At 37.4% G+C, this 27,639-nt stretch overlaps 1 protein-coding gene across 3 annotated transcripts in view; it reads right to left on the reverse strand.

Annotated features, from left to right (window-relative positions):
* Positions 1-27,639, reverse strand: part of Galntl6 (UDP-N-acetyl-alpha-D-galactosamine:polypeptide N-acetylgalactosaminyltransferase-like 6) — a 1,140,043-nt gene that overhangs the window by 673,991 nt on the left and 438,413 nt on the right. For all 3 annotated transcript variants that reach the window (XM_030243596.1, XM_017312847.2, NM_175032.3), the window contains one exon: positions 26,365-26,503. In XM_030243596.1, coding sequence (XP_030099456.1) covers positions 26,365-26,503 — 139 coding nt within the window. The remainder of the gene's footprint in view (positions 1-26,364; positions 26,504-27,639) is intronic.

A 27,639-nucleotide genomic window follows, 5' to 3' on the forward strand; every position in this document is an offset into this window, starting at 1 on the left:
TACAGGAATCTTAGAGCGCAGTGTCATTTAATTATTCACCTAGCTTAACCCTGCATTTATTGGGAATTAAGAGCTAAACTTTTTAGATGTAAATTACCTTATCATTTAATTGGAAGTTATGAATTGAGGGAAGACATAACACAAAGTGAGGGACTGTTCCTCACCAGTAGAGTGTACAATTCTTTGAAAAATATTTCTAGCTCCAATATCAAGACTAAAACCATACAGAATGGGAGTCCATTCTGATTTATTTTGAGTCTCCTTTACTTTTGGGGATAATTATCCTTTTAAGGCATCTGTATATTAATCAAACCCATTAAATTATATAAAGTCTGCTATAGTTTAAGGAATGAGGGGGCATATACTTTGTTTAAGATAGTTGAGAAAAGGAACCAGATATTTTATTTGTTAGATTTCTATTGTTCTGACACAACACGGTAGCCAAAAGCAAGTCGAGGAGATAAGAGTTTATTTCATCTTATAGTTTACAATCCACTGTGAAAAGAAGTCCAGGCAGAAATTTGGGCTGTGACCTTGACCTGGAGGAAGTAACTCAAACAGAGACCATGAATTACTTCTTTTGATTTTCTCCCTTTACAGGAAAGGTGCTGCCCCCCAATGGCATCCCAAATTAATCATTAATCAAGAAAATCCCCTATAGATTTTCCTACAGGTAATCTAATGAGGGCATTTTATCAATTAAATACCTTCTTCCCATATATACTTATGTTTGTATTTGTTTGATAAAAAATGAAAAAACAGTCAGCACACATACTATCACCCTCAAATATGTCTGAAAATAAAGCTTTCAGTAATATGTTTAGGAAACACTAGTCATAACAGAAAGACAACAGCCTAATATATGAACACAAGTCCTATGTTACTTTTATTTCACTCTGGGAAAATGTCTACAATAGCCAACTTTAAAAGAGGAGTTTATTTTGGCATACAGTTCCAGGGGCTTGGGTTTCTGGGTGGATGGCTGTTTTGCTTTTAGACCTGGAACAATAATGTATACTATAATGTCTGTACGGCTTGGACAAAGATACTTACCTAACGGTAGATCAGATGCAAAAGGAGAATAGAGAAGGGATCCAGGATTTTACTTTTTCTTTCAAGGGCATGTCCTTAGTGACATCAACAAAGCTACATTTCATAAATGATCAACTACCTTTCAACAGCACCACAACTGTGCACATCTACGAAGCTTCTGTATCCTGAGTCTCAAGTGATTCTTAAGTGATATTGCTGGCTCTGAGATCCAATGATTTTATACTACAACCAGCAAAAAAGATGGGCACTATAACCACTGTAACAATTTTGAGGATTTTAATAAACATAATTTCCTTTTTTATTTACATTTCCCATTTTCTATCTGATATTTTGATTAAGTAAAATTATCATTGATATTTCCTTTTTTAATCACATACAGTAACAGATATGATAATTATCTTTTAATTTGAACCAATATTTTAGTTGCATGTGTACATAGTTTATGTGTGTAGTTGAATGCCCGCATGTGGCTATGAGGTGCACCTGTGGATGCTCATGTAGTGTCCAAAAGGGATATCTTATGTTCTGTTCAAAAACACTATGCATGATCTTTTTGAGAAATGCTTGGAAATGGAAGCCATACCACTTCTTACATGTGGGACAATAGTCTGAACTCAGGTCACTACTTTTGTACAGCTAACCTTCTTATTCATTGTGTTATCTCAGTCACCAAGCTAGAGTTTAAAATATGTATTAATGGTATCGAAACATGGTATACCATCAAGAAAAAGACAATGACCCCTTGGAAATAAATACAGTTTTCATTCCTTAATTTACAGCCCCAAATTTTGGGTAATGATGCATTTAGGAGGATTATAGATATAGGTAGAACCAAGTAATTTACATTAAAGTAAAAACAGGAATAGCAGAGGTTGAGGTACAAGAGAGTCATTTGTACAATGAATACATAATAACCACACATCAAAGAGAAAAGGGAAATTGTTACAAGTACCCAGGGAGACCAAAAGTGGCTAGCACCTGCAGGATAGAACTCTGAGGTTCAGAGATGTGCTGACAATATTTATGAGATGTCCTACTTTTTTTCTGTTGATCTGATAAACACTAAGATTAAAAATAACCTGGGAATACAAAGATCTATTTTTAATTTAGAGGTTTTATTTCATCAATAAGAGAAGCCAACACATGAGCTCAAGAAGGGACCTGCACTGGCTAGTTTTGTATCAACTTGACACAGCTGGAGTTATTACAGAGAAAGGAGTTTCAGTTGGGGAAATGCCTCCATAAGGTCCAGCTGTGGGGCATTTTCTCAATTAGTGATCAAGGGGGAAAGGCCCCTTGTAGGTGGGACCATCTCTGGGCTGGGAGTCTTGGGTTCTATAAGAGAGCAGGCTGAGCAAGCCAAAGGAAGCAAGCCAGTAAAGAACATCCCTCCATGGCCTCTGCTCAGCTCCTGCTTTCTGACCTGCTTGAGTTCCAGTCCTGACTTCCTTGGTGATGAACAGCAGTATGGAAGTGTAAGGCAAATAAACCCTTTCCTCCCCAACTTGTTTCTTGGTCATGATGTTTGTGCAGGAATAGAAACCCTGACTAAGAAAGGACCTTAAAAAATAAATCAACAGGGGTGCACTGCTAGCTGGTTCCACCATTTTGGCTTGTTTAGCCATGACTTTTATATAGACCTCATCTACCTGCTTCATTGTCCTGAAGGTGCTGGCCCCTCATGAGTTTAGTGTTATTATGGTACTCCATATTGTATGAATGAATGGGTCTCTGATACCTCTACTTTTTCTTGGTTATCTGTTGTTTTGCCTTGTCCTACTCTGATGTGATGGTTTTGTTTTATCTTATTATACCAAGGACCAGCCTCAGATTGGAGAGGGCTTCCTGAGAAAAGGCATGTTTGAGAGCCACAAAACAAATAACTTGAAGTCAAATCAAGCTGATGGCCTATGTTCTGCTTGAGAGAGCTTTCCAGATTGCTCTATGTTCTGCTTTCTCTGGATATCTTCAGACAGGTCAATATAGCTTTATTTTTTTTAATTCTAAAATCTCTCTGGATAGCTCTTCTCTTGCAACTCAAATGCCTAGTCTTTTATTTATATATCAACTCAGTCTTTACCCCAGGTTCCCTTCTGATTATCCCACGATCTCAGCCCCTTAGTTCTTAAAAAGAGACAGCAAGCACAAGCACAGACAATAAGCTAGCTGAGTGGAACCCTGCCCTAAAATTATCATCCCTACCATGTCCAAGGCCTAGAGCTATACTCCCTTTGTCCAAGACTGACCTTGAACTCAGGAAACTGCCTGCCTTTTTAAGGATTAACATAGAAAACTTAGCTGAGTGGGATCCTGAACTGTGAACACCCATCTCTAAATATCTTTAGTATCTTTCTGACATGCTGCCTCATAGTGCAGCGGTCTCTGTCCCTTTAGAGTTGTGAATCTCCTTATATAATTCATATTATATCCTCATATTTTGCATAGCACACCACTAGGTATCTCCCTCAAGAGTTATTTTGTTGTGAAGGTAATTATTATTAATATTTCCAGATCATGTATTTACAGAATCTATAGCTTTAAAATGTAAAATTTTAGTATTCAGTTATTATATTTATTCATTGGTAAACCCTCTTAACATCCCAACAATGCAGCATCAAATATTACAGTTTGGAATCTGGAACTGGAGTGATAGCTAGATTGTAAAAAGTATATAATTGCACCAACATACTTGAAATGAATTCATGTATGTTTTACATATATACATATTTTATGTGTAAATAACATGGGAAATTTATAACAACATTTTTAATCTAATGATTAAATATTCTTGGCTAGTATTTTCATAACAAACAGGCATGGGATCATATTTTGAACTTAATTGAAGCCATATATACTTAGTTATGACATATGAACTTTTGGAATAATCTAGGAAATGACCTGTCAGTGATAAGGAGTGCATAGGAGGGAACTAATTCAATTGTTACACTTTGTTTGAATGTATGGTATTTTAGTTTCCTCTACCATTGCTGTGATGAAACACCTTGACAAAAGCAAGTTAGGGGGTAAAAAGTTTGCTTGGCTGGCAATTCTAGGTTATAATCTATATTTGTGGGGAAGGTGGCAGGCGATTGAAATATTGAGTCCTATCCACAGTCAAGAGCACAGAGCAATGAGTTAATGTATTCATGCTAGTGCTCACCTCTTGTTCCCCAGTATTGTATTATTCAGGTTCCTTTGCCCAGAGAATATAGCTCCCCACAGTAGGCAAGTCCCCCTATTACCTACGTAATCTATATAGGTATACCTATAGGTCAACTTAGATGATCCCTCATTGAGATTCCTTTTCAAAAGGACTCTAGATTGTGTCAAGTTGATAATTAAACTAAGCATCAGAAAATATAGACATGGAGTTACAGCAAAATAGTTACTTAAATTTATGTATACATATCATTTTCAGCAAATTATACCCCAAATTATTAGCTACATCATGAATTTATTGTCTTCTAGTCTATGAAAGAAAAGCTTTGAAAGTTGATGTGCTTTATAAGAGACAATTTCTGGTTGCTGCATTTGGCAGAATTCAAGCTAACTAAACAAGATTAGCAGAATACCTAATCATGTGTTGTTTATTATGCTAATCAGGTTTGCATCACTGCCAAAATAACAGAGATCAACAACTTCAAGGTAAATTTATCTTAGTTTGTCCTAGTTAGGGTTACTGCTGTGAACAGAAACCATGACCAAGGCAATTCTTATCAGGACAACATTTAATTGGAGCTGGCTTACAGTTCATTATCATCAAGGTGGGAGCATGGCAGCATCTAGGCAGACATGGTGCATGCAGAGCTGAGAGTTCTACATCTTCATCTGAAGGCTGCTAGTCAAAGACTCCTCACTTCCAGACAAGCTAGGACTAGGGTATTATAGCCCATACCCACTATGACACACCTACTCCAAGAAGGCAGCATCTCCTAATAGTGCCACTCCCTGGATCAAGCATAGACATACCATCTTAGAGTTCAGAGCTTTGATGATTCAGTTCACAGGTTATTGGCTTTGTTGCTTTGGGGCATAACAGAACAATTCATCATAGTGTGTTGAAGGAGATTGCTCACTATATGGTGTTTAGGGGAAAAAGGAAAAGGAAAGCAAGAACTCCAATAGCTCCTTCTAGGGCACACCATGGCAATATGTCCTATGCCATGATGGTTTTACCATCCTCTAGTAGTAGCATAGACTGTCCACCAGTCTTTATTATACCAGCATTGGAGGACTTTGAAGATTTCTTCTAAAACGGCGAGTTTTTTATTTAAGCTTTATTGTAAATCGATCAGAAATGTTCAGAAAGTTAAGGGATTTTTTTTTTTTTTTAATTTTCGTTAACCTTTAGCCATTGCATTGTTTCGTTTACAAATTGTTTGGGTTCAGCTACAGGTCTCTGTGCCTATGTTCAATACTAGCAGAACAAAATGTCAACTTGATGTCTGGCTAGTGACAAGTATATTATGGAACTGATCTGTATAACTCATTTCCAGGCACCAATTTACATAGTAATTGTTTTAATGTCAGCATATTCAATTTTCAATGACTGCTTTTAGTCACTCCATTTTCTGTTCCAATCTTTCCATGTCAACTGGATTTGATAAAGTAATGATAACGGGCAATTTATATTGCTGTTGACAGGTCTGAAAAACTAGTGTTGACTGCCATGCATGAGTACTTGAGTACAAAGGGGTTATCATTACTTGTTTACCCATTTACCCATATATTTATTTGATCATATGAATATTTTAAATAAAAACATGTTATTTGGAAAAATGAAAGCTTTTATGGTAATCTTTTTAGACTTATACTTTGAAACACTAGAATGAGTACATGATCATCATCTGTGCGTTTGCATATTCATGGTCAGTATGAAGGCAATGAGGGCTAGGTAAAGAATAAAAATATGATGCTGATATTTTCTAAATTGTTACTGTATTTGAGAAAATGGGAGTCTGGTAAGTATTTTAAACACCCTTTTTCTTTAGGTCTTAAAGCCCAGGGGTTTCTCCCTTTGCAGAACATTTCAGAAGGTCAGGAATAAATGTATGCAGTAAAACAGTAAGTTTACCCTGGTATTACAAACAAGAGAGGCATGCTCAGAAGTGGGCACATTCAGATGTATTTTGCCAGTATATTTTAGAGAGAGAGTTAATGATTAGATTAAGAAGGGAAGATAGAATATCAAAGAAACCAGAGGCAGTATAAAGCCATGAGAAATTTTAGAATGTGGTATCAGTTGTAAGTGATTGTTGGAAAAGACAAGATGCAAAGGTGAGGGAAGAGAAAGCAGGAAAGATTTTATTCCTCAAAATAGACAAGGTGGTTAAAAATAGAAGTGTCAGTGTAGCTGTTGCTTCTATGAAATGTCACAACATAGATTGGAAAATATACTGGGCATTTGTAGCATAGAAAGGAACCACACGTTTGTAAAGAACATTCTGGTGTCAGTGTTCTGGAACTGTGACTGGATAGGAAGCTGAAGAAGTCAACCCCAAGATAGACTTTGGTGTTGTGAGCTGAAAGAAATATTGGATCAAGGGAAATAATAATAATGTGAGACTCTAATGCTATCATGCATGATTAGGCAAAACCTGAAATAGTATTGAATATGTGATTAATATTGAATTCTACAGTGCTTCAGAGAATTTTAAACAATCCTTTCTTACAGTGGGTTTCCTGATTTTCTTCTGATTATTATCCCTCTCAAACCATAAGACCTAACAAACCCTTTGTTCTACAAGTTGTTTTGGTAATTTGTTTCATCATAGCAATACTAATATATCCATTGACTCTAATTATCCTGACAGTCTGTGTATGGATTTAGGGCTATCTACTGGAACATGGATAATCTATCATGAGCCATATTCCTAGTGAAAATGGACTCTCCCTCCCCAAGCAGCCACAAATATCAATAGTTCCAGTCAGTGCTGGTGGTCCATGAGCTCATGTCCCATCCATACTGGAAGGAAGCCAGTCAATGATCATGAAACCTGTGAACTCATCTTTATCTGGCAAGTGAAGCACAACAAAGCCATAATGACCTCTTGTGTTCATGCTCTTACTTTTTGAGATTATACAACATGGCATCATTTCTTCCTTTCCCTTTCTCTCATCAGACCTTCCCATACACCTTCTTTGTTCTCTTTCAAATTCATGGTCTCTTTTTCATTGTTATTGCTTGCATGTATATGTATGTGCATGCATATATGTCCCAAAACACAACCTGCCCAGTCTAAATAATTCTACCTAAATGTGTGTTTTCAGGCATCCTGATTGGACAAGCAATTGCTGTGCTCTTTCCTGGCGGCGAGTGTTCCTCCTGCTAGTAGCATGCCTTTGTTGTCTGTAGCTCTTTGTGTAGATTGGAGGCCTTGTATCCCCACCCTGACTCCTCTTTGCTGCTGTTCACTTTGGCAAGTATGTTGTTGTCTTTCTTCAGCTTATGTTTAGACAGTCAAGCTTGTGATAGTTTATGGTGTTGCTTCTGACATTACTAGGAGAAACAATCTCACAGCTAGTTCCCTGACTTGACCCTCTGGCTTATTTCCACTTCCTCTTTTGCAGTATTCCCTGAGTTAAGGAATAGGAGTTGTTTAGTGCATGTATTCACTGGGCCTCTGTTTTTAAGAGGCTGCCGTCACTGTGCCTTTTACTATTATGTCCTTGGATACAGTGAGACAGGTTTCTTTTACTGCTGTCAATATTCTGTTTGTTTGTTTGATTTTGTAGGAGACACATGGTCCTTATGCTCACAGATAGTAACTAGCACAGTAGGGACTTTAAACATGGAAGCTGCTCTCTTCAAAGCAAGAGAATTATCACCTGTTTTCTGCCTGGAAGGCTAGGAATGTATATGGTTAATAGCCTGGTGACTGGTGACTGGTGTTCTATCTATCTATTGACAGTGAGCTCCTCCAGACTCTTATGTTTAAATCAGTCATCCTCAGATCCTTATCATGAGCCTGGTTTCTCAGTCAATCTACAGAAACCATCTTTATGAAAGAGGTCACATGTATTGTGCTTACATATGCCTGAAATAAACTACCCACTGTCAGACTCTTGAAGTTTGAACCAAACTGGCTACTAAGTCTTGCTAATCCCGACATTTTTCTTGCCTCATGAAGATCAGTACTCTACGGGCCATTGGCATTTATATTCCTTGAAATTTTGATTTGTTGATGTTTAAGTGTCATTTTTTAATAGATCTGAGATATTTTCCTTTATTATCTGTTTTTTTTTCAAATATTTTATCTGCTCTTTACTCTCTGTTTTGTCCATCAAGAAGACTCCCTCCATACATTCTCAAATACTTGGTTAGGTCATGAATTCATCCAAGTTTTTTATTTGATCTTCTTCAGAGTATTTTTCTGTGTTTTGAAATAACCTCTATTTTTATTAAGCTTCAGCATTTCTTTATTGCATAACTTCTAGACTTCTGTTAAGGTGCTTTAAGACTTTTTTTTAACTTAGTTATTTTTCTTTTGGTTCTTTTCTATAGCTGTAATTTCTGTTTAATCATTAGTGTTTTCCATTTAAGGACATTCTATGACATTCTTTCTCATTTTGTTGGTAACTTTTTTTTTTTTTTTTCGAGATAGGGTTTCTCTGTATAGCCCTGGCCTATAACTCACTTTGTAGACCAGGCTGGCCTCGAACTCAGAAATCTGCCTGCCTCTGCCTCCCAAGTGCTGAGATTAAAGGTGTGCACCACCACTGCCCGGCTATTGGTAACTTTTTGTATTAGGTTTGCCATTATATTGAAAGTGAGTGGTTTAAAGTATTTATTTGTTACAACTTCTACTATCTCTTATGGCAAATTTATATTTTTTGACTGTATGTGTTCTTATTATATTAATATACATATGAGTGTGTGTACATGTGTGTATGTGTGTGCATGTGCATGAACATGCACTTGAGCACGAATAGGCAAGTATTCTCTTCACCATATTTATTTTGAGGCAGGTATCTCCCTAAACTTTGACTTGTACAATTCAGCCAGAGTGATTGGCAAAGAAGCCTGAGGGCAACCTCACTCCTGTCTCCTTCCCATCCCTGAAGTTACAAATACAGGTTTTGTGTGAGTTCTGGTGATCTGAACTCAGGTACTCATGCTTGTGTAGAATGCATTTCACTGATGGATCTATTTCCCTATTACCATATAGTATGATAGTCTCTCTCTCTCTCTCTCTCTCTCTCTCTCTCTCTCTTTCTGTGTGCGTGTGTGTGTGCATATGTATGTATGTAGACCATACTTTGTTTTGATTTTCTCTGTGTCTCTGTGCTTCACAGAATGTTGGAATCTAGACATATTAATATCATATTACAAAAGATAATGTTTCTACACACACCAAGTTTGTTATTAGAATTCCTTGTTTAACTCTTAATAATTGACCTGATTATTTTAGGGAAGTCTATATCTTTCCAATACAGTATTGTGGTGCTAGTGTTGATAACCAGAAAGGGTTGCTTCAATATTTCTACATCTAAAAGGTTTTTTTTTTCCCTTTCTAGACCATACTCGGCTTGTAGTTTCAATAAACCCTCTTTGGTTGCTTGCTTATTTTTATTAATATAGTATCTTGGAATCTTGGAATTTATATCATTCTACAGATGAAGTCATTAAAAGCATGTCTCTTTTGAAGACATACAGTATATTTTTATTGTATTCTTTTCCATCCTCCAGCTCCATCCTCCCGCTCTGTCTTTATACAACATCGTGTGTTTTTTCTTGCTAAAACACAGAAACATAAAAAGAAGCATAAAAGTCAAAAATAGTAATAATAATAATAGTAATAATGATAATAATAAACATAGAGTTCAATTTGTGTTATCAACTACCAACTAGACCCCAGCAAGAGACCACCTCTGGGTTGATTGATATAGCCAAGTTTGGACATATGTACTTAATTTAGGACTCTTCCCAGAACTCTGGTTCTTTACTTCCTTCCTGACAAATAATGTCTACAGACATTGCTACATCTTTTTTAAAACAAAAAACAAAAAGCAAAAAACAAAAAACAAAAACAAAAACAAAAACAAAAAAACCTGGCTGCCTTCCAGGTGGTTTCCAATCTCTAGCCTTCCTTAGAGTATACTGAGATGTTACAAATTTCTGCTATGTTTAGAAAAAGCTGCTTTCTCTGGGGAGAGCATGAACACAAATTGTTGGATGGTATGCATCCTGAAGTAGCAGGGTTCTTCAGAGGAAGTAGGGGTGCGGGCATGCCAAGATCCCAAGGCTGACACTATTTCCTTAAGAATAACAAAAGTTTCTCAGACCCACATTTGCACTGCTTTTAATTTCTGAAAACTTCTGGAGTGAGTAAAATTAAATAGTGAATTTAGAATTATGATTGCTACGTTAACATTTATAGAAAAAATCAATTTCTTCTCTGCAGTTTGGAAACTTCACTTAGAATTGTCTATGCAGCCCAGGTTGACCTCCAACTCACTGGCTCTGTCCTTAGGTTCTCAAATGTTAGGATCACAGGCAAGTGCAGCCATGCCTGACATCTATGCTGTTTTCTTTGCAGAATTCAAAATGGGACTCTATTTCTCACACTCACACATATTTTTAGTATTTTATTTGATTCTTACCATAAATTCACTAAAAGCTCAAAATTCAATAGATATAGGAGTGAAGCTGCTAGGTTTGCTCGTTTGCTTGTTTATTTTGTGTACCCAGCTTTCCCACTAACAGGCTTCTCCTCAGCCTTATTTCACTTTTCAAAGACTCTGTTTCATGATCTGTCATTCATGCTGAAGGCTGAAAGCCTGACAGGTCGTCAACTGTTATCTCTCACAGCAAATGATTGCTATCTCCACAGTGATACTTAGAGTGACAAAACCTCTTACCTATTTCTCAGTCTTAAGTCATAAGATGAGGAGAATGCTCGCAAATTTGTTATTGTAGTGATTTCATTATCAATCTATATCTTGACTTACAGAAACACAGTTATGGACTGATGTGTATACTGTCATATCTATACACAATAATACAGCTCTACTCAATATGGAAAGCATGTACATTTCGGTTCTGAGGGTTCACTTTTATTTGTTGAAATTGACCATTTATTCCGTTCATTCCTTTACTAATTTATTTGTAAATTTTATTGATTTTTAATTTAACAATGTTTTGAAATGTTTTTAATTTGAATATCATTTGATTAAAAAATATTTTTTACTTCCCGCTCTGACAGTATCACACCTGACTAGAGGACAGGAAGAGGAATACTATTTTACTATGATGCTGAGTTTACTTGTGAGCTTACTGATTGAAAGTGATTAATGAACTTCACATGCATGCCACCCTAAGAACATAAAAAAAGAGTCACTGTTACCAGTCATAATGTGCTGACATCTGTTAAAATTGGAAATAGAAAATATTATTCTTGGCAAACTTTTGGCTACTTATATCCAAACATTTCTGTGAATGAATTTTAGCATTCAAAAGTCACACCTATTAAATCACTTTTTAAATATATATTTAAAATAAATATTTTAAGCATATTGACTAAATCTTAACTAAAAGTTGAACACATATCTATTATTTCTTAAAGCAAAAATTAACCCACTAATTTAATTATATAATGGCAATTCAAATTTAGAGTTAGAATTAATTTATTTTTCATGTCGTACATTTTATGTAAATGAAAATAAGCAAGGTGAATAGTAAATAGAGAGGAATTTAATAAAGCATCATCATTAGAAGCAAACAAACAATAAACAATTAACTAAAAACCCTTAGTAGATTATGCTACAAATGATTGGCAGACCTGGTCTCAGTTTGAAAAATCTTAATCTGTAGTCAGGGAAATAAAGGAAGACTGCATCCGTAGTGTAATAGAAAAATAAAAGTTCAGATAGAAAAACAAACTTTTCAGCTTCATTATGTAGACTGTGGAAATCAAGTCGGTTGGAAATTACACCCTTTTTTGATAGATAAGTATGTTTAGACTATAGAATACTAAACAGTCAGAAGTTTAAGCTAAGTTCTGACTATGCTCACAAACTCTCTTTGTTATGTGTAGAAGGGGCAGACTGTGCTCTCTATCAGGGGAGGAGAATCCTTTCCTAACAAATGTTCCAATAGGCAAGGCACTGCAATGAATACGCCTGCTCTTTCTGAACCTTATCAGATAATATTCCAGCACAAATACAAACAGCTGTGATTAGGAATGTGAGCATACCATGCCTGGCCTACCTATATTTCCTGATGTGGCCATTCTTGCAGGCAGAAACCTGTTCTTGTATTCTGAACTTTGAGCGCAACACCTTCATATCTGTAGTTGCCTCATATCAAAGAAGCTCGTGCCATGGAGGCCGAGTGTCCCTCATCCTGGAGCTCAGTGCTACATTTTATATTTGACTCACATCTGAGAAGTTTTCTCATCAACAGAATTGCAATATTACAGGCAATATTTTAATAGAAAATGACTTTTGGGACAATCTCTCAAATGCTTCTGAAACTGTCCAGATAGCATGAGTATGATATACTTGTGTGAAATCACTGTAATACTACTAAATTCAATCATATGGTCCAAGAGTTGTACAGTGCTCCTGCATTTTCTCAGGAGATGAGATATCACAGAGTTTGCTCCTAATACTCCATATTCCATTTATTGTCAAAGCCATGAAGCTAAAACTATTCATAGCTAGGGAAACTCAGTTGTATGAAATATAACAAAATGGAAAAGCCACGAAGCAGGGTAAGACAATTGTAATTTTAAAATGTCCTAGATACTCAGCCACCTTACAAGTACCAAACCTCATGAAAGAAACACATTCATGGAAATTTGTAAAAAAAAAAAAACAAAAAAAGCTGTATTTCAACATTTTTAATGTATTAAAAGTACTTAAAATAGCAATCACTTATTTATATGAATCTGATGCAGTCATATATAATTCCCTTATTTGAGGCTTTTATGTCACTTTATTTTATGTATTTCTTTCTCTGGGAAACAGATGGATGTTATTGAGAAAGACTGTTAAAACTCTGGTTAGTTGGCTCAGCAGGAAAAGGCTCTTTTTGGGGGGTTTTATTTATTTATTAATATTTTTTATTACGTATTTTCCTCAATTACATTTCCAATGCTATCCCAAAAGTCCTCCATACTCTCCTCCCCCCCACTTCCCTACCCACCCATTCCCATTTTTTGGCCCTGGCGTTCCCCTGTACTGGGGCATATAAAGTTTGTGTGTCCAATGGGCCTCTCTTTCCAGTGATGGCCGACTAGGCCATCTTTTGATACATATGCAGCTAGAGTCCAGAGCTCCGGGGTACTGGTTAGTTCATAATGTTGTTCCACCTATAGGGTTGCAGATCCTTTTAGCTCCTTGGGTACTTTCTCTAGGAAAAGGCTCTTACAGTCAAGCCTGACACTGAAGTTAGATTCTCTGGGACCCTTTTAGTGCAAAGAGAGACTTGAGATCTTCTCTGCATTCCATAAATTACCCTTGACTTCTACAAGTGCCCAGTACCTTATGCACACCCCATTTCCCACCTCAAACACAAACATTTGTACATACACATATACAAAATAAAAAATAACTGAAAGATTAGGAAAGTTTTTGTGTCTATCCAGTTACAGGTACTACCGGAGTGGCAGGTGTTTAATAAAAGCGTCCTCTGTATCCACCAGTGGGCACGGGTATTCTATAAAAAAGGTACTTATAAATACACCAGTGGGCATGGACATTTCCGAATAAAGGTCCCTGTGTATCTATCAGTGGGCATGGGCATTTCAAGAGAGCCAATGCCTCTCCTTTTATGTTTATTTTTTCTCATACATTAATTGTGTTATGCTCTGAATCATGTTAATGATAATAACAGTTAGACTTGGTTATGCCAAGGACGGAGCACTTGCTCATGCATCCCTCAATCCTTCTTTACTACTTAAATATTTATGTAGAAATTTAGCAAAGCATTATTTTTCTATATAGGCTAATCTTCCATAATTTATACGTCTTCTTTATTATATATTATGAATTCACATAGATACCTTATTTTTTTTACTTTCCTAATTGTACACTAAATAAGATTTTCGAAATACTGCAAAAACACATATGTGACATGCCAGATCGATGTCTAAATAGGAAGGTAAGACACCATATTCTGGTGGCAAAAACTTAAAATGTGTTATTATGACATCAACCCTTAAGATAGCTACTAAAAGGACATCTGTAAAACAATCACCTTCATATCTTATCACCATCATATCGAATAAAATAAGAAAAGAAGATAAAAAGACAGATTATAGAGAATGAGGCAGCAGACATGATAAAAAGCTGGGTAGTTAAAAATATACATATTGTATAGATTATAACTTGAAGACATACAGATTTATAGTATGAAAAAACTGGAGAAAGCTGATAATACAAAAGCACAGATATTATAAACTGTCTGCAAAACAGGGGGATGATAAAAAATGGAAAAATAAATTTAAAAAATTTAAATGAAAAAAATCTTGACATAATTTAATTACCAGGATATAAGTACAGCTCATTAAATTATTGCTCATTGTCATTTTACTTTAGGTCATCCATGGTTCTAAGATGAGTTTATTATTTTCTATGACATATCTATTATTGTCTATGACATATGCAACCAAAGACAGCTGTTAGCTTTGAGACTAGTGAGAATGAATGAAGCAAGGGAAATAAAAGAAATTAGCCATGCGGTCTGAAGTAGCTGGTAGTGAATATTCTTCAGTGTAAGCAATAGTGTACACTAATCATAGCAAACCATCTAGAACAGAAGCTAGAAAAATGAGCTTGCGAAGAGGTCTACAAATCAGTAGTGCATGCCAAAAGCATACAAATTGTGAACTTAGAATCAAGAGTAAGCTAAAAACAACCCTTCAATGTAATGTTTTCACAATAATTTTAAAGCCCAGAAAAAAAAAAAAAAGAAAAAGAAAAGAAAAGAAAAGAAAAGAAAAGAAAAGAAAAGAAAACCCGAACCCTTTCCTTCTGGGACTGTGAGACTGTACAACATTTCTGTAAACTATTTTGTTTCAAACTCACACAAATCTTGGGCCTCATTTTACAGACTGAATCAACATAAACAAAGAATGGTCAGTTAATTGCAGAATAGTTACATGAATAACTCTGAAATATGTGTTGAATTGGTTCTGCAATATCTAGTGTCATCTGCATAGAACATTCGACAGTGTTACTGTCAAATCCATCCACTAAGAAGCCCGGGGAAACTGGAAGCATGGATTTCCAGCCGTGTGGGTTCTGCAAGGATATAGCTTGTGTTTTCGTGCAAGTGAGACTCTGACAAAGCCAGGGAGCAGCAGGGTTCACTCGTTGCCCTTTTGAGAATCAGATATGGACTGAAATCCAGCTAAGCTGTCATCCTGGTCATCGCTGAACACCATCCTGATATAGTCTCTGCTAGCGTTTGCTTTGACTTTTTGTTTGATATCATTTTACTCCATGGCATTTGGCCCTTTTCAGGATCCAGGTTCAGTTTCCTTCCTTAACATTTAGAATAATATTTTTTGGGTAATCTAAATTCAGTGGATGTAATAAAAATTTGAAAATAGTTTTATTTATTTATTTATTTATTTATTTATTTATTTATTTTTATTTCAAGATTGGTGTTACCCAAAAACCATGCTCTGAAATCAGCACAGTCTGCCAACTTCCCTCTGGTCCTATTTCTGACTGTAACACTTTCCACTGGAATGTACCTTAGTAGGTTGGAAATTTGGGGGGAGAAAGGATATAAATTATTTCTGAACATTTTTATGATGCCAAAAGTACAGTTTAATCTTCTTCAATAGAGGAACATTAGATATTATAGTGTCTCATACAAAGAAAGGGTTTTGGTCAGTGGGAACCACTACAGATAATTGTTGACAATCTGGGCATTTTTTATATGAATAAAAGGCCAAGGAGAGTTTATAGAATTTTCTGTTACCTCTTCACATTAATCCTACCTATACTTAACAATGTTAGAAAATATAATTTAACACACATTCTGACTGCAAAGGCAGTAATTCCTATGTTTTCCAAATAAAATAAAAAGTAGTGGTGCACATAAAACTATAGCCCTAATGCATTAGATATTTTTCTTATATAAGGGTTAATTATCAAATGCTGAGTTTTACTTATACACAATTCTCACTTAATTTATGGCTCTAATCTTTATTTCTTTTGTAGTTTCTCTTATTTTTGTTGGCTCTCTCCATAACTCCCTCTTTCCTACCCTTCGTCTCTCCCTTCTCTCCTTCCCTTCCTCCCTCTCCATACCCCTCTCTTTTTTTTTTTAATATTTTTTATTACATAGTTTTCTCAATTACATTTCCAATGCTATCCCAAAAGTCCCCCATACCCTCCCCCCACTTCCCTACCCACCCATTGCCATTTTTTTTGGCCCTGGCATTCCCCTGTACTGGGGCATATACAGTTTGTGTGTCCAATGGGCCTCTCTTTCCAGTGATGGCTGACTAGGCCATCTTTTGATACATATGCAGCTAGAGTCAAGAGCTCCGGGGTACTGGTTAGTTCATAATGTTGTTTCACCTATAGGGTTGCAGATCCCTTTAGCTCCTTGGGTACTTTCTCTAGCTCCTTCATTGGGAGCCCTGTGATCCATCCAATAGCTGACTGTGAGCATCCACTTCTGTGTTTGCTAGGCCCCGGCATAGTCTCACAAGAGACAGCTACATCTGGGTCCTTTCGATAAAACCTTGCTAGTATATGCAATGGTGTCAGCGTTTGGAAGCTGATTATGGGGTGGATCTCTGGATATGGCAGTCTCTAGATGGTCCATCTTTTCGTCTCAGCTCCAAACTTTGTCTCTGTAACTCCTTCCATGGGTGTTTTGTTCCCAATTCTAAGGAGGGGCATAGTGTCCACACACTGACATCCAACTCCATTACGTCATGCTGCCTAGTTCCTTACACAGCTGTTAGATAAAAACAGCCAACTGACATGCTTACAGAGTCTCTGAGCTGTTGGTGTGTTTGTCCAGCTCTGAGCCATTCAGTAGGTGTCTTTGTCCTGCCTTACAAATGGGGAGTATTGCTATCAGAATGACTATATGACTCACCAAGGTCATGTAACTAGAAAGTTGCAGAGCTAGGAATGAAGCCCAAGACAAATGACGCTTAATGCAGAACATGTTTGTCTAAGGTCAGACATTAACCATTAGATCTGATATTGGATCATGGAATAAAGATAACTCAAAGAGCATGAAGTTCCTTGGATACGTAAGAAGGCACAGTACACAAGTCTAAGAGATTCATTGATTCCTTCATTAAATATTTATTGAGTGACTGTTTTGGTACCTGGGATAAAGTAGTGAGCAAGAGAAAAACAAAAGTGCATAGAATTTCTAAGCTGAGTACACACAAAACACATGTGTGTGTGGGGAGTGGGGAGTGCGGAGTAGAGATTTTAAATAATGGAACACAGCCCTCCAAATGTGCTGTTTAAGCAAGACAAAGGGAGATAAAGTGAGCCACATGGATATCTATGGAAGAGGATGAGCTGTGGATGTCCTGGCCCTATTGGAGAAAAGAGAAGAGATGGTGCGGAGGGCAGATTAGAGGACCATTGGAGATGTGGTCACTTACAGTCAAGAATGAGGGGACTGAAGATTGACCAAGGTCAGGATGAGAATTTATTCAGTGCTGATTTGTAATTCTAAACCAAGCATCCTTATAAAATTTAGCCACCATAGTATCAATGAATCTGTCCTAGGATCCTACCTAGGTCTATGTCACCAGTCCAGTTTGACCTATGATACCTGGAGGATAGATGTCATTTCTTCTGTTTTGTTATTGTGTTATGAAATAAGATCTGCTTTAGCAAGTGACTGGAATTTTCTCAGCAAGATGGCTAGCTACTAAAAATGTTGAGCTTATAACTTAGTTATGAGATCATAAAGTTCTACGTGTCCATTTATGGAGGAGTATACACGGGGTTATGGTTATACCAAGTTGCATCCAGAGATCATGTTATTGAGCATGGTATTTGAGGGGAACTTTAATGATAATATGTATTGTGAGGTTGTCCAAGTAGGTAAATATAGGTAAAATATTCTGTACATGGGGCTGGAGAGATGACTCAACAATTAAAAACCTCACTCTTATTAGACCTCTTAGAGAGGACCTAAGTTTGGTTCTCAGCACATGTTGGACCACAAGCATCCAGAACTCTAGTTCCAGATATGTGACATGCTTTTCTGACCTCTGAGTGCTGTAGGCATGTACACACGCACATCCCTCCCCTCCCTGGATGCTGAGTGAAAGCTGTCAGATCTCCCCACACACCGCAAATGATTCTAATGGACATATTATGGCATGGATTGCTAAGTTTCCCACCTGGCACTGTAGCTACTGTTAGAATTCTGCTCTCTAGATCTCAGGATAAAATGTGGTAGGAGGTTAGTCCTCGTCCACCGATGCCATGCTTTCTCCAGCTGACTGCTGGTGTGGTACATAAATACCCGAAGGCAAGTTTAACAGCTTTTATCTGATTTGCACATTTCATCCATCTTTAATTTTTTCAGTATAGGCTAAGCTCAATAAGATATATAAAGAGTGTTTTATACTTTAAAAAATAATTCTGTGTGCAGCATAATAAATTTACATGTTTGCAGAACTAATGGGACTCAATGGGTTTAAAAGAGGGATGTGGGTATTAGGAAGGTATAGAATGAGGGTAAATCTAGGAGGAGATGGGACGGGTATAAATCTGAACAAAATACAGTATATGAAAGTGTTCATAAAACATTTTAAAAGTCTATATCATTATTATTATTTTTTGGCGATCATCAAGTTTAAATTCTTATTTTTTCCATTTTTTATTAGGTATTTAGCTCATTTACATTTCCAATGCTATACCAAAAGTCCCCCATATCCACCCACCTCCACTCCCCTACCCACCCACTCCCCCTTTTTGGCCCTGGCGTTACCCTGTACTGGGGCATATAAGTTTGCGTGTCCAATTGGCCTCTCTTTCCAGTGATGGCCAACTAGGCCATCTTTTGATACATATGCAGCTAGAGTCAAGAGCTCCGGGGTACTGGTTAGTTCATAATGTTGTTTCACCTATAGGGTTGCAGATCCCTTTAGCTCCTTGGCTACTTTCTCTAGCTCCTTCATTGGGAGCCCTGTGATCCATCCATTAGCTGACTGTGAGCATCCACTTCTGTGTTTGCTAGGCCCCGGCATAGTCTCACAAGAGACAGCTACATCTGGGTCCTTTCGATAAAATCTTGCTAGTGTATGCAATGGTGTCAGCATTTGGATGCTGATTATGGGGTGGATCCCTGGATATGGCAGTCTCTACATGGACCATCCTTTCAACTCAGCTCCAAACTTTGTCTCTGTAACTCCTTCCCAGGGTGTTTTGTTCCCACTTCTAAGGAGGGTCATAGTGTCCACACTTCAGTCTTCATTTTTCTTGAGTTTCATGTGTTTAGGAAATTGTATCTTATATCTTGGGTATCCTAGGTTTTGGGCTAATATCCACTTATCAGTGAGTACATATTGTGTGAGTTACTTTGTGAATGTGTTACCTCACTCAGGATGATGCCCTCCAGGTCCATCCATTTGGCTAGGAATTTCATAAATTCATTATTTTTAATAGCTGAGTAGTACTCCATTGTGTAGATGTACCACATTTTCTGTATCCATTCCTCTGTTGAGGGGCATCTGGGTTCTTTCCAGCTTCTGGCTATTATAAATAAGGCTGCTATGAACATAGTGGAGCATGTGTCCTTCTTACCAGTTGGGGCATTTTCTGTATATATGCCCAGAAGAGGTATTGCTGGATCCTCAGGTAGTACTATGTCCAATTTTCTGAGGAACCACCAGACTGATTTCCAGAGTGGTTGTACAAGCCTGCAATCCCACCAACAATGGAGGAGTGTTCCTCTTTCTCCACATCCACACCAGCATCTGCTGTCACCTGAATTTTTGATCTTAGCCATTCTGACTGGTGTGAGGTGGAATCTCAGGGTTGTTTTGATTTGCATTTCCCTGATGATTAAGGATGTTGAACATTTTTTTCAGGTGCTTCTCTGCCATTCGGTATTCCTCAGGTGAGAATTCTTTGTTCAGTTCTGAGCCCCATTTTTTAATGGGGTTATTTGATTTTCTGAAGTCCACCTTCTTGAGTTCTTTATATATGTTGGATATTAGTCCCCTATCTGATTTAGGATAGGTAAAGATCCTTTCCCAATCTGTTGGTGGTCTTTTTGTCTTATTGACGGTGTCTTTTGCCTTGCAGAAACTTTGGAGTTTCATTAGGTCCCATTTGTCAATTCTCGATCTTACAGCACAAGCCATTGCTGTTCTGTTCAGGAATTTTTCCCCTGTGCTCATATCTTCAAGGCATTTCCCCACTTTCTCTTCTATAAGTTTCAGTGTCTCTGGTTTTATGTGAAGTTCCTTGATCCACTTAGATTTGACCTTAGTACAAGGAGATAAGTATGGATCGATTCGCATTCTTCTACATGATAACAACCAGTTGTGCCAGCACCAATTGTTGAAAATGCTGTCTTTCTTCCACTGTATGGTTTTAGCTCCCTTGTCGAAGATCAAGTGACCATAGGTGTGTGGGTTCATTTCTGGGTCTTCAATTCTATTCCATTGGTCTACTGGTCTGTCTCTATACCAGTACCATGCAGTTTTTATCACAATTGCTCTGTAGTAAAGCTTTAGATCAGGCATGGTGATTCCACCAGAGGTTCTTTTATCCTTGAGAAGACTTTGTGCTATCCTAAGTTTTTTGTTATTCCAGATGAATTTGCAAATTGCTCCTTCTAATTCGTTGAAGAATTGAGTTGGAATTTTGATGGGGATTGCATTGAATCGGTAGATTGCTTTTGGCAAGATAGCCATTTTTACAATGTTGATCCTGCCAATCCATGAGCATGGGAGATCTTTCCATCTTCTGAGATCTTCTTTAATTTTTTTCTTCAGAGATTTGAAGTTTTTATCATATAGATCTTTCACTTCCTTAGTTAGAGTCAAGCCAAGATATTTTATATTATTTGTGACTATTGAGAAGGGTGTCGTTTCCCTAATTTCTTTCTCAGCCTGTTTATTCTTTGTATAGAGAAAGGCCATTGACTTGTTTGAGTTAATTTTATATCCAGCTACTTCACCGAAGCTGTTTATCAGGTTTAGGAGTTCTCTGGTAGAATTTTTAGGGTCACTTATATATACTATCATATCATCTGCAAAAAGTGATATTTTGACTTCCTCTTTTCCAATTTATATCCCCTTGATCTCCTTTTGTTGTCAAATTGCTCTGGCTAATACTTCAAATACTAAGGTAGGGAGAAAGTGGGCAGCCTTCTCTAGTCCCTGATTTTAGTGGGATTGCGTCCAGCTTCTCTCCATTTACTTTGATGTTGGCTACTGGTTTGCTGTAGATTGCTTTTATCATGTTTAGGTATGGGCCTTGAATTCCTGATCTTTCCAACACTTTTATCATGAATGGGTGTTGGATCTTGTCAAATGCTTTTTCTGCATCTAAGGAGATGATCATGTGGTTTTTGTCTTTGAGGTTGTTTATATAATGGATTACATTGATGGATTTTCGTATATTAAACCATTCCTGCATCCCTGGAATAAAACCTACTTGGTCAGGATGGATGATTGCTTTAATTTGTTCTTGGATTCGGTTAGGGAGAATTTTATTGAGGATTTTTGCATCGATATTCATAAGAAAAATTGGTCTGAAGTTCTCTATCTTTGTTGGGTCTTTCTGTGGTTTAGGTATCAGAGTAATAGTGGCTTCATAAAATGAGTTGGGTAGAGTACCTTCTACTTCTATTTTGTGAAATAGTTTGTGCAGAACTGGAATAAGATCTTCTTTGAAGGTCTGATAGAACTCTGCACTAAAGCCGTCTGGTCCTGGTATTTTTTTGGCTGGGAGACTATTGATAACTGCTTCTATTTCTTTAGGTGATATGGGACTGTTTAGATGGTCAACTTGATCCTGATTCAACTTTGGTACCTGGTATCTGTCCAGAAATTTGTCCATTTCGTCCAGGTTTTCCAGTTTTGTTGAGTATAGCCTTTTGTAGAAGGATCTGCTGGTGTTTTGGATTTCTTCAGGATCTGTTGTTATATCTCCCTTTTCATTTCTGATTTTGTTAATTAGGATTTTGTCCCTGTGCCCTTTAGTGAGTCTAGCTAAGGGTTTATCTATCTTGTTGATTTTTTTCAAAGAACCAACTCCTCGTTTGGGTAATTCTTTGAATAGTTCTTCTTGTTTCCACTTGGTTGATTTCACCCCTGCGTTTGATTATTTCCTGCCATCTACTCCTCTTGGGTGAATTTGCTTCCTTTTTTTCTAGAGCTTTTAGATGTGTTGTCAAGCTGCTAGTATGTGCTCTCTCCCGTTTCTTCTTGGAGGCACTCAGAGCTATGAGTTTCCCTCTTAGAAATGCTTTCATTGTGTCCCATAGGTTTGGGTACGTTGTGGCTTCATTTTCATTAAACTCTAAAAAGTCTTTAATTTCTTTCTTTATTCCTTCCTTGACCAAGGTATCATTGAGAAGAGTGTTGTTCAGTTTCCACGTGAATGTTGGCTTTCCATTACTTATGTTGTTATTGAAGATCAGTCTTAGGCCATGGTGGTCTGATAGGATACATGGGACAATTTCAATATTTTTGTATCTGTTGAGGCCTGTTTTGTGACCTATTATATGGTCAATTTTGGAGAAGGTCCCGTGAGGTGCTGAGAAGAAGGTATATCCTTTTGTTTTAGGATAAAATGTTCTGTAGATATCTGTCAGGTCCATTTGTTTCATAACTTCTGTTAGTTTCACTGTGTCCCTGTTTAGTTTCTGTTTCCACGATCTGTTCATTGATGAAAGTGGTGTGTTGAAGTCTCCCACTATTATTGTGTGAGGTGCAACGTGCGCTTTGAGCTTTACTAAAGTTTCTTTAATGAATGTGGCTGCCCTTGCATTTGGAGCATAGATATTCAGAATTGAGAGTTCCTCTTGGAGGATTTTACCTTTGATGAGTATGAAGTGTCCCTCCTTGTCTTTTTTAATAACTTTGGGTTGGAAGTCGATTTTATCTGATATTAAAATGGCTACTCCAGCTTGTTTCTTCAGACCATTTGCTTGGAAAATTGTTTTCCAGCCTTTCACTCTGAGGTAGTGTCTGTCTTTTTCCCTGAGATGGGTTTCCTGTAAGCAGCAGAATGTTGGGTCCTGTTTGTGTAGCCAGTCTGTTAGTCTATGTCTTTTTATTGGGGAATTGAGTCCATTGATATTAAGAGATATTAAGGAAAAGTAATTGTTGCTTCCTGTTGTTTTTGTTGTTAAAGTTGGCATTCTGTTCTTGTGGCTGTCTTCTTTTAGTTTTGTTGAGGGATTATCTTCTTGTTTTTCTAGGGCGTGGTTCCCGACCTTGTATTGTTTTTTTTTCTGTTATTATCCTTTGAAGGGCTGGATTCGTGGAGAGATAATGGGTGAATTTAGTTTTGTCGTGGAATACTTTGGTTTCTCCATCTATGGTGATTGAGAGTTTGGCTGGGTATAGTAGCCTGGGCTGGAATTTGTGTTCTCTTAGTGTCTGTATAACATCTGTCCAGGCTCTTCTGGCTTTCATAGTCTCTGGTGAAAAATCTGGTGTAATTCTGATAGGCTTGCCTTTATATGTTACTTGACCTTTTTCCCTTACTGCTTTTAGTATTCTATCTTTATTTAGTGGATTTGTTGTTCTGATTATTATGTGTCGGGAGGAATTTCTTTTCTGATCCAGTCTATTTGGAGTTCTGTAGGCTTCTTGTATGTTCATGGGTATCTCTTTCTTTAGATTTGGGAAGTTTTCTTCAATGATCTTGTTGAAGATGTTTGCTGGTCCTTTGAGTTGAAAATCTTCATTCTCATCCACTCCTATTATCCGTAAGTTCCGTCTTCTCATTGTGTCCTGGATGTTTCCTGGATGTTTTGAGTTAGGATCTTTTTGCATTTTCCATTTTCTTTGATTGTTGTGCCGATGTTCTCTATGGAATCTTCTGCACCTGAGATTCTCTCTTCCATTTCTTGTATTCTGTTGCTGATGCTCGCATCTATGGTTCCAGATTTCTTTCCTAGTGTTTCTATCTCCACTGTTGCCTCACTTTTGGTTTTCTTTATTGTGTCTACTTCCCTTTTTAGGTCTTGGATGGTTTTATTCAATTCCATCACCTGTTTGGTTGTGTTTTCCTGCAATTCTTTAAGGGATTTTTGTGTTTCCTCTTTAATGTCTTCTACCTGTTTGGTTATGTTTTCCTGTAATTCTTTAAGGGATTTTTGTGTTTCCTCTTTAATGTCTTCTACTTGTTTAGCAGTGTTCTCCTGTATTTCTTTAAGTGAGTTATTTAAGTCCTTCTTGATGTCCTCTACCATCATCATGAGATATGCTTTTAAATCCAGGTCTAGCTTTTCAGGTATGTTAGGGTGCCCTGGACTGGGCGAAGTGGGAGTGCTGGGTTCTGATGATGGTGAGTAGTCCTTGTTTCTGTTAGTAAGATTCTTACATTTACCTTTCCTTTCGCCATCTGGTAATCTCTAGAGTTAGTTGTTATAGTTGTCTCTGTTTAGAGATTGTTCCTCTGGTGATTTTGTTACACTATATCAGCAGACCAGGGAGACTAGCTCTCTTCCCTGTGTTTCAGAGGTCAGAGCAGTCTCTGCAGGCAAGCTCTCCTCTTTCAGGGAGGTGCACAGTTATCTGGTGTTTGGACCTCCTCCTGGCCGAAAATGAAGGCCCAAAACAGGATCTTTCCCAGAAGCTGTGTTGCTTTGGCCTGCAGACTGCCCGCTGCGGAGTCCCAGAATCAAGGTGGCCCCCGCAGAACGTGAGGCAGAACCCTCCCGGGCTGTGCGGACACCTGTGCTCTGACCAGGAAGGTGGCCGGTTGTCTGGAGCCAGAAATGGCGCCGCCTCAGAGGCTCTGTGGCTCTCGCCCTTTCCAGAAGCTGGTGGCCTCTGTGTTCCACACTCTCACCCGCAGACCGCCGGCCGCGGGGTCTCGGAACCAAGGTGGCCCCCGCGGAATGTGAGGCAGAAGCCTCCGGGGCTGTGCGGACACCTGTGCTCTCCATACCCCTCTCTTATAAGTGTGTCTGAAAGGACATTGAGGTGGGAGTCACCAGTGAAGTTGAATCCTTGTTAAGGTGTTGGAAATCCTATTCACTTCCCAAGTTGTGACATTCCTTTGGCTTTGTTTAAGCCACCAGAAAACCACAAGAGATTAGATGGCCTGACCCCATTAAAATTAACAATTTATGGATAATGTAGAGGTCAGGAAAGTGAGGTAGATTCCAGAGGGTTACACGCAGCACCATTCTTAGTTTAATTTATACTGTATTTAGCTATAGTTCAATAAACATAACTCAGTGTCATTTGTAAAACCACAAGCATTTCACAAAGTGACAGGAAATTGAAAAGGGAACTATGACCATGCAATCGCTCATTTTAATCGTTCTTTATGGGGATAATAGGTCAAGGATCCCAAGTAAAGCTGCCTGAGAAATCATTCCATTGAAGGTTCATATCCAGAGACAATTCTGGTGACATCAACAACCAGGATAAAAAAAAATATCTCCAATCCATAATGTCAAAAAAAAAAAAAAAAGGTATGGATATCTTCTTTAAAACATTTTGTTTTAAATGAAGGTAATATAAGTAATGAAAATGTATTATTTTTCAGATTCTGTGTTATGGTTTAGATTCAAAATATGTGTCTCAGGCTAATGCATCAATCATTTGATCTCCAGTGGTGGTGTTGTTTCCTGATGTCTTCTAAACTTTAGGAGGTAGGGTTTAGGTAGAAGAAATGGACTACTGGAAGTGGCCCTTACGCTTTACCTCCTGGTCCAATTTCCTGCCTCATCTCTAATTGGGGGTCACTTAGATGTGTGTATGTCCCTGCTGGTCAGATGCACACATGTACCTGCCTGAAGAGACCCATTCTGATTCATCTATAGCTGCAGGATGCCCTTTTGGGCAGATCTTTTTCTGCTGTCCTAAACTAAATCACCTAACACCTAGCCAAATAAAGCTTTTCCCTTAGTTTATTTTTTTCTTTTGTTTTTTATTAGCCATTTTTTTAAAATTACAACAATGAGAAGGTAACCAACACAGCTGACATTCTTTCAGAATTTCTAAACTTATTTAACTTTAATTATACATACTTAAAATTACAAAACATGACAATTTCAATCAAAATGATTATTGTGGTATGTTGATTACATATACCATGGTAATATGCATTTAATAATAACACAGAACAATCAAGGAAACAAGCACACAGCATGCTCATACTCACTTGGCATGGCGGATGTCTGGCAGAGACCTCTCTAGAGCAATATTGTTGCTGACAAAAATGTTGAAGCCATTTTCCCTGTAAGCTGAGTCATCCCGGTCCTCTTCAGTAAGTGGGTATGGTTTTCCATGTTCACCTTTCCCTACGAAAAAAGAAAAAGAAATTACGTTTTCATCTGAAAGAAAATCCATTCCATATTCCAGAACAGAGAGTCATCAACAGATAATGGAAAATGAAAATGTGAAATGTATACACACTGGCATATTTTTTAGCCTTAAAGAAAAGTTGAAAATACAACATACACAGAAAAATGATTGAATTGAAATCTTTTATATTAAACAAATAAAACAATACCCCCAAAGACAAATATTTAATTTTTCTCATATGCATTACTTAGATATTAATTATTATATATGTATGTAAGTGTACCTGCATGTGGATGCTGGAAGCTGGTATCAATATTACTACCCCACCTTAAACACTAATGTGATTTCTCTAGTGGAGCCTACCTCACATACATCAAACATGCACACATGTAGGCATTACACACACATATGTGTCTACTTTTAAGCAAAGACCATACTAAGATGTGCACTACAAACAGACATATGCATAAAACTTCAGGGCACTAGTCGAAATATTGTTTAGTTTCTTTCTTAATTTGTACATTAGCTTATGCACATTTAACGATTTACATGTTTTTCAACTGAAACTGAAAACCCAGTAAAACTAACATTTAGCATTTAAAAAGGACATTTATCGCTTACTCTATACTTTTTAAAGACTAAATTGTGTCAATCTTGTAATATGGGCTATTTAACAAAATAACTAATGGATTGCATTTTGGGTACATTGAGTTTATTAGTTCTTTTATATGCAATTCCGTGATTACACATTTTCTTATTTGTTAAAATCTTATTATAATGAATTGCAAATAAAAAGACATCACACAATAAAATTAACCAGCCCCGAAGTCTATACATCTCAATGAAAGCCTGAATTAGAATAGCCATTCAGAAACTATGGAGATTCAGATTGGATTTTACACTTTCAACATCCAATATATTTTTCATCCCTATTGCAGTCCCCCTCTCTTCCCAGGTCTTTGTTTCACACAGCCTCTCCCTGACTCCCACTCCTCTGAGAAGGGGATGGCCCCTGGGTATCAACCCACTCTGGCCCATGAAGTCTCCAGGGCTAGGCAAAGTATCCCCTCCCACTGAGGCCAGACAAGGCAGCCCAGTTTATGGAACACATTCAACAGACTGATAACAGCTT

The sequence above is a fragment of the Mus musculus genome, chromosome 8 (genome assembly GCF_000001635.26).
Source record: "Mus musculus strain C57BL/6J chromosome 8, GRCm38.p6 C57BL/6J".
NCBI classification, from domain to species: Eukaryota; Metazoa; Chordata; class Mammalia; order Rodentia; family Muridae; genus Mus; species Mus musculus.